This window comes from Sardina pilchardus, chromosome 8 (assembly GCF_963854185.1).
Source record: "Sardina pilchardus chromosome 8, fSarPil1.1, whole genome shotgun sequence".
Lineage (NCBI taxonomy): Eukaryota > Metazoa > Chordata > Actinopteri > Clupeiformes > Clupeidae > Sardina > Sardina pilchardus.
Window position 1 is genome coordinate 22,408,943 of NC_085001.1, and position 8,707 is coordinate 22,417,649.

Genomic DNA, 8,707 nt, shown 5'->3' on the forward strand with positions numbered 1-8,707 from the left:
AAAAAATTAAGTTTTAATTTGTTTTATTTTAATTAATCTAATTAAGATTGTGATTTTAGATTGGCATGACCTATTGGCTCAATTGCCCATTCAAGGACCTAGTCCTAAACTGAAGGCTTTCATTCATGTTCTTGGCTTGGACTTTAGTGTGCCAGTGAACCTGCAAAAAATTACTGATGTGCAGCCTAGACTACAATGCAGTAGCCTATATATTTTCATTTCCAATTAGGCCTATTGCATGTCAATAATATGTCAGCACTAGCAACGCTGGTTTTTCATTTCTTGCATGAACTGCACATAATTCCTCCAATTTTGACACTTGCTACGCAGCCATAACAAATCTAACGAAGCAGGGTCTAGGCTACGTCTCCGATTTAATGACAGTCACGTGGCCATCTTTTTCCCGATTGCGTACCTTGACATAGGCCTATATTCAATTTCCAGGAAGAGGGCGAGTCTACAAAAGCACCTGCCTCATCTGCATGTCGATTTGTTTACCTCTGATGTGCACGACTGGTTTTAACCTACCTACAACTTTCAAAAAATGAGTGGGATTAAGAGCTTGTCCGTAACATACGACGCAATTAACGAGACGAATACTTTCTGTAGTGGTGACTATATTTCTGGGCGTGTTACTCTTGAAGTTGAGAAGGAAATTACGATCAATTCTTTTTTAGTTAAAGCAAAAGGTAGAGCAAGTGTCTTGTGGACTCAACAGTGTGGACAAGCTGTTATTGTCTTCCACGACAAAGAAACCCTCTTCAAGTCGGAACATTTCTTCATACATGAGAAGAAACATAAAGGTAATTTTAATTTACAAACGAAATGTTAGTCCTAGTAAAATGCTTGTTAGACAAGACAAATGTCCAGATCTTAAGAAAGTGATCACTAGCCTACGAATTATTTTCACAGAAAACGATGGATTTTCACTTCTGCAAGACCAATCAGAGATGTGTAAGTTTACAGAAAACAGCAGCACAACACCGCCACCAGAAAACTGTATTGAATATCAAATGAACCAAGCATACACGGACCCGTTAGGCTGATGCAGAAATTAAGGATTATTTACCTACCCACACTCTCTGTCTATTCAGATTCTGACGTTGTTCTTCCAGGATGCCATGTGTATCCATTCTCTTTTCAAATACCTCATCAGTAAGTCTGTATCAAGTATTGTTCAATTAATAGAATATAAATAGAGCCAAATCTATTGGAATACTAAATGCTAAGGATAACTGTCCTTTTAATGTGTGTACACAGGGACATGCCATCATCCTTTAAAGGTGGAGCTGGAAAAGTGGTCTACTTCTTAGAGGCAAAAGTGAACAGGTCCATGCGGATGTCTACCAAAGACAAAACTGACTTCACTTTTTTGTCTAAGACAGATGTGCATGTTCCAGATATGAAAGTGAATATTTCAGAACTTCTTTCCTCTTTGTCTTCAACCGTTGTGTTGCTTATGTCTGTTCTTCACTGTTAAAAAACAGACACTTCCTTGGCATTGATTTCCTTTGGCATTAATTTTATTCACAGGAGTCTCAGTTTGGGACTGCAGGCAAGAAGTTAAGGTTTCTTAACTCTGGAAATGTCTCTGTTAATGTAAACATTGATGGCATGAAATATTACCAAGGTAGGTATAATGTAGAGTGCACTGGATTTGTATTTTGATCACTATTGGAAAAACTCTTGTTATGAGACAATTTTACTGCATTTACTGAATCACTTTCAAGGAAAGAGACATAACACAACTAAAACCCTTATTAGCTGTAGTTTTCAGTTAGTTTTCAGAGCAACCCACGAGGGCAACCAGACACCCTTAGTAACCTTACCCCAGAGACCACAGCCATCATGTTGGTTCCTGAAGAAAACAGGTGTATTGGAGGACAATGATGTAACTTTATGTGGTATCCAGTCCTGTGTTTAGCATCTTCTAAATCTAACCAGCCTTTTTTACTACACATCAGACAATAATGTTTTTTTTTGTCTATTGTGTACACACACTCAGTTAAACATACATATTAAGCACACACTTCGATTTTTTAACCAGAGTTCAAGTAGGAGGGCCCCTTAGCAGGATTTTGCCTAGGGCCCCATGGAGGTTTGAACCAGCATTGACAGCAACTGTTATGGGCCGCGTTTCCCAGATAAGAAGCTCTTAAGTGCTTTAAGAACTTCTTAGGAACGTTCTTAGAATGTTCTTAGAGCGCTCCTAAGAAGTTCTTAGCACTTATAAGAGCTTCTTAACGAATCTGGGAAACCCGGCCATTATCAACACTTTTTATATGAATTATATTATGCACATGTATTCATCAAAATAGTTGGGGATTAGATAATATTATATTTTCTGTAATTGTTTATGTTTGTTTATAATATGTTATAATGACTGACATAATGAAATAAACATAATTTCACAGTAATTACATACAAAAACACAGACACTACTGCATCATTTAGTAAGCCTGATGTAGACTTTGGAGGTTGCACCTGTAGCACTCTTAAAACAAAAATGTTATGATGATTGTACACTTTTTATCATCTACAGGAGGTGAACTGAAGATTATGTCAGAAATTCAGAACAACTCCTCTCGTGCCATTACGCCCAAATATTGCCTATACCAGAAACAAAGTTTCTTTGCAATGAAATCGAGACGGGTACACACTAAAGACATCCTCAAAGAGAAAGGAGAGCCAATTGAGCCATCAACAAATCAAATCGTCAGCAAAACACTAAGTATCCCGTCCGATGTCATTCCCTCAATCCTCTCCAACTGCAAGGTCCTTAGTGTGGAATACAGACTCAAGGTAGGCCTTTATGTCATTGTCAAATTAACGTGAATTGTATTTATTACTTATGCAGTGTCATTATGAGTTAATCAATTATGAATTCATGTAGCCTACAGTACACCCAGTGTGGAAAAGTGTTGAATTTGATAATGCAAACACAATGTGCCTTTTAGAATGATTTTGTTACTGTTTTTTGGCTTCCGGTGAGAAAACAAATAGCTCATCAAATAGAACTTGAAGGTTGCACTTGCAGGTGTTGCATGGCTACGCATTACTTGCTGACTTTCGCTTCACTGTTTGTGAAGTTCTATTGCGATGAGCGACCCCTCAAATCAAACTACTATAACAATCCTTACAGAAACAATAATAGCTTTGCACCGCCAGAGCTCGGGCCCTTATGACTTGACATGGGTAGGTTTGAAATTATGAATGATTTTTCGTGGAACATTTATCTGGATTGGACTGTCTCCATATTATGTTCCTAGACATGTTATGCTATTCAGATGCACTGTTGTAATAGCTGAACAGTAAATGGGATGTACTTTTTAATTGTTTTTGACCCACCGATTATTCCAACCTCTCAGGTCTATCTGGATATCAAGTACTCCAAAGATCCAGAGATGAAGTTTCCATTGGTCATCACTGCTGCCCCACAGAACACAGATGGAGCAGCGACATCAGAGGCCTGGGCAAGAGCAGAGCCACCTCCCCTCTACAATGCTTACAGTCTATACCCAACCCTACCCGACCCATCAGGGAGTTCATGTGCATAATTTGTTTGTGCTGGTTTCATCATTTCATCGTAAAATATAATGTTGGGAAACATTATTTTTTCCACAAAAATGAAGGGAAATTCTGCAGCCCCATTTAGTGTTTTCTTCTGTGATTTACTTGATGCTATTGTTATAGTGAAGATGAATTGTATGTGTCATATTGCCATTGTGAAATTTAATGTGACATTTTTGGATTTTTCACCAGCTAAAGGAAGAACTACTTATGAAATTGTACAAACAGTGGCATATGTTTAGCAGAAATTGGCCAATTAAACATAATATTATGGGGATAATAAGAGCTCCGCTACTTTTACTATGTACATACTATGCAAATAATAAAAGGACTTTGTAATTCACACATGATACAGTGAATCTCCATAAGCAGACTAACCTAGAAAGAACAAGTGCACTTGCATTAACACCCAGGCTGGCAGTAAGAGACACAATTTGGTAATATTTGATAAATAACCCAGCATGAACATCTCCACTCATCTGATACAATTCCAGTATATCCCACTGACCTACCCCATTGGGTGGATTCAAGTGGGCACGGGTAATCTCGATGCAAGTGATGGCTTCATACTTTTGTTTAATAGCAGGGCAGACTAGTCTGTGACTTAAAACTCTATGACTTGTCTTTAGATGTGAGACTAGTCTTCCAAAACTTGAAGCGGTAACTTGAATGATTCCACAACAACCACACAGTTGAAAGTGTGAAACATGAAAGGCAGCTGCAACCATTGAAATCATGTTCATCTGTCAACATGGCAGACCAGGTTGATGGAACCGCCACTGTGAATTTCCGCAAAGTGTATACTCTGACAGATTTGTGCCCTGTGAGGTTGGAAAGTAACCTCTGATCCCAGCGATGTTGTGAACATTTATGTTATGTTGTTCAGGTGCATTTGTCCTTGCTGTCAAAAATGCATATTTGTTTATTGCTGAATGCTTTTGACAGTTTTCACATCCACACAATAGAGCCATAAGGAGACACCGTCACATGGTTCATTCAGAGCAATGAACTCTGACCTGCAAACACATGACTCATGTCAATAAACACTGCCCTGATAACAAGAGGGTCATTTCAATGGGTTGTAGGCAATGGAATTTTCTGATACATTTCGGCAGCATTTATCTCAGTGATAGCATCATTACAACACCTGTCATGTTGATTGACACAATCACATACTGACTCATCCTAACCCGTGACAACAAACAGCTCACCTGCATAAATAATGACATGTTAGACAAATGGGAATCGGCAACACTGGCTAGACTAATCAGTTGAGGTAGATAACATCTGCTAATACACTGCAGGTGATTCAGCATGGATCATCTGATCAGTTATTTTACTCTTTAATCTCAGTCAACTGGTAGTTGTCCAAATTCTTAACAAGCTGAGCTTGTTATTGAGCAATACGCCCCAAGAATCCATAGATTTTAGTGATTCTAGAACAGCTGAAAACTTACTGGAACCTGGGGCCTTGCAGGGCTTATTACAATCCTAAAACAGTTATTATTACATATGGTTTTGTAATATAAAGACACAACAATGAGAAATATAAGGATTTATTTATATAAGTTTTCCGCCAAAAAATGGAAACAAAAATGTCCACTGTTTTTGAATGGCTTCAATTCAGATGTGATTCAGCTAATCAAGACAGTTTTTAAAAATAGTCATAAAATAAAAAAAATGTGTTTCCACCTGACACAGCGGAATAATGGCAGTTTAGTATGTAAAATGGACATACAGTAAACCTCAAATTCCATTGTCGCCTCCTTGTGCAAATCTTGAAATAACTGCTGTAAAACAGACCAATCTCAATTAAGCCCTTAACACATGAAGACTGCACGTTTGGTATGACCCTAGAATTCACATACTGTACACCAGCCTACGCAGCTTACCTACAGGAAGTCCCACCCCCTCTGTTACTGTTGCTATTATACTGTATACAGTGCTGGGGAAAAAAAGAGACCACTGCACATTTGTCTGATGTCATCCTTCGGTTGCTGAGTGACGTTGGAATTAGCTGGTCTTTCTTTTTTTTAGAGCAAACAAAAAATCCCACGTGTGGTGGACATTTTAAAAATTGACAGTGCTTACTTGAGGTGTAAATACATATCTTGATGGGGCACAGCAGGGTTGTAGTGACGTAAGAGCATGCACATGTACCGTATTCCCACTCCATTTCTATATAGATAAAACACTTTTTCTATGACTCAATTTACTCAAGCAGGCTTTGCTCATTGACTGACACTGACTTATTACTCCTACACTAAGAGGTGCAACCTGTTCAGATAGTCTATCTGGTTGTTAAGTCCTGATGCAATTATGTGCTGATAATGAAGTTTCCAGGTCCTATAGCAACTTGTTTTTCCACAGATAATACAAATACTTCATTCCCCCTCCCGCTATTTAAAGTACAAACAAACAAAATATCATTTTACAACTCACTCACTGCCTCAACCTATGAAATCCATTTTTGTAATGGAGGCCTGCTGTACCCTTAATTACATCATCTGGCCGCACAGCTACGCTAATTCAGGCCCAATCAGACAGGACGCGCTTTGCCACTTGTAAATTGTGAGGTGCGCTATGTTTTCATAAAACACTAATGATATCAGTGCTTTTTCGGTTTGAGTTTTGGAGAACGTAATTGAGTTTTTTAGAGAACGTAATTTTATGATTTTACAATTCATGTCTTGCTGCAATGTTTGTGGTTGTTAGGGAAATCCTGTGTTTTGATATGACTACATGCACTAGCCAGCCCTCTTGTGGTGAAAATACCTAATACCTAAATACTTAATCTGATCAAATATAAACTGTAGTAAGTCTTAAATGAGATACTCTACTCTTGCCTTGGTTCAGATCTTGTTATAGTTTCTGTTAGCCATTGTGACATGGAAAAGACAGGGCTTTACAAAGAATGACAAGTTTACTACACAACATAAACTACTAATGTAGGGCAGATGTGACATACTTAGCTTATCTTACCAGGTGGAGTCCCTAGAGCGACAGTTAAAACCCCTGACACATTCCACGCCTATTTAAAATGAGTTTGGGACCACACACTTTGACTTAAAATCAAGTGCCTATCCTCTTCTGAAAGCTGAGGCCCAGTAGAATTGTTGGGTATCAATAGATTGACTGTGAGATGAACTGCTAGAGCTGGGCAAAAGGTAGAACATTTTATAGACTTTATATACTGTATTGGGATAAACATACATTTTACACACAAAGTTTATTAATGAGAAACTTTACATGTCCGTATTCTCTCGAGTCTCAGCTTTCATTTGGTATATGGCATTACTGTGGTAGTATATAATGAGCTGCCAAACAAGGCATGGGAAAGTGCTGGGAAGGTGTGGGAGGTGGGGAGGAGGGTCACCTGAGGGAGCCTGGAGGATAGGCTGACAACACCGATTATGGCTTCAATTTCTAGGGAACACAAACAGGTAACTGTAACACTTTGGATAAAGAATCAAGATTTAATATTCATTTATTTGTGCCACTTAAAATGACATTATGTTTCACACATCCAGTTCAAGAGTTCAGAACCAATTAAGACTATAAAATAACGTGCTAATAAATAAATAAGAGCTTTCAGAACTTAGCTGCAATAAATACCGTACTTGAATAATAATTAAAAAATATATATTCTAAAATATTTTAAAAGGAACATTCCCTGATATGCAGTCAGATTCTCTGTTTTAGCAGTCTGAGTTTAACAGCTGAGTTGATTGGATGCTTTTGTATCTTTTTCGGGATAGCATAAGTATGAACAGGCCATGAGAGGGGTGTGTGGAGTTGATATGATGCTGTCTGCTCTGCACACACATCACGCTGTGTGAAAGTACTTTTGCAGACGTGCCGGTTAAGCACCCATGATTGTTTTCAGCAGGTCTCACTATCCTGTTCAGTTTGTGTCTCTCCTCTGTTGTGTTGTTACCAAGCCATGAAGAAATGCAAGTGACAATACTCTCAACAACGCCTCTGTGGAATACAGTCATAGCTGGGATGGGAATGTCAACATTCCTCAGCCTACACAGAGAGCGACAGTGCTGTTGTCACGCCCCCTTGGTGACAGCTGTGTTGTTGTCACTGGAGGTCAGTTTGTCTGTCAGATGGACAACGAAGAACGTAGTGCTGTGACCTGTCTCCACCTCAGAGCCGCTGATGGTCAGTGGGAGATACAGGTGACCAGTCCTCCTAAAGTCAATTACCATCCCCTTGGTGTTGTTGGTGGTGAGAGCAAGGTTGTGTGTTGTGCATCAAGCTGTTAGATGCTCCATTTCTTTCCTGTAGGCGGACACATCATTGTTGTAAGTAAGTAAGTAAGTAAGTTTAATTTGTATAGCACATTTCATGCCAAAGTGCTTCACAGGTAAAAAAACACAGATTAACACAATTCAGCATACACAACAGCTTATGCCTCCAGACAACAATCAAAACAACAGAGAAAGACATGAAAACATAGACAAGGATACATGTGGCATCAACATCCAATTGTTCCACAGGAACTCAAAGACTGTTAAAAGCTAGTCTGAATAAATAGGTTTTAAGAAGAGAATTAAAAGCAGTGACAGATGATGCTGATTTAAGATCATGTGGTAGACTGTTCCAGAGGCGTGGTGCATGAATGCTGAAAGCACGGTCACCCTTCTGGGTGTGGGAACGGGGTGTGTCCAGGCGCGCGCGGGATGTAGACCTTAGTGTTCGTGATGGAGTTTATCATGTTTGATACATAACCTGGGGCCTGCCCATGTAGTGATTTAAACGTTTTTTGTTGGTGATGAGGCAGACAACTGTGGTGCCTGTAAACTTCATATTGTGGTTTGTGTTGAAACTAGCAGCACAGTCATGAGTCAGCAACAGTAAACAGTAACGGGGCTCAGTGCACGCACCCGTGTGGTGATCCTGTGCTCACTGTGGTTGTTTTAGATGTTATGCAGCCTAATCTGACTGCCTACAGTACCATCTCTCCATCAGAAAGGCCATAATCCAGCTGTGCATGCAAGTATCCACACCCATGTCACCCATGAAGTCGATTAGCAGGTTATTCTCCCCCCCCCCCCCAGAGTCAGAATGAAATGAGCGATAAGCAAACTGCAATGGGTCTAGATCGGATAGAAGGCATGACTTGATGTGT

The 8,707-nt window shown here is 39.3% G+C and overlaps 1 protein-coding gene across 1 annotated transcript; it reads left to right on the top strand.

The window, feature by feature from the left end:
* Positions 1–455: 455 nt before the first annotated feature.
* Positions 456–3,913, top strand: LOC134088995 (arrestin domain-containing protein 2-like). Its single transcript, XM_062543243.1, has 7 exons — positions 456–803; positions 913–954; positions 1,095–1,155; positions 1,261–1,408; positions 1,534–1,630; positions 2,543–2,802; positions 3,369–3,913. The coding sequence occupies exons 1-7, from the start codon at positions 545–547 to the stop codon at positions 3,555–3,557; spliced, it is 1,056 nt and encodes a 351-aa protein (XP_062399227.1). The 5' UTR covers positions 456–544; the 3' UTR covers positions 3,558–3,913.
* Positions 3,914–8,707: the final 4,794 nt, after the last annotated feature.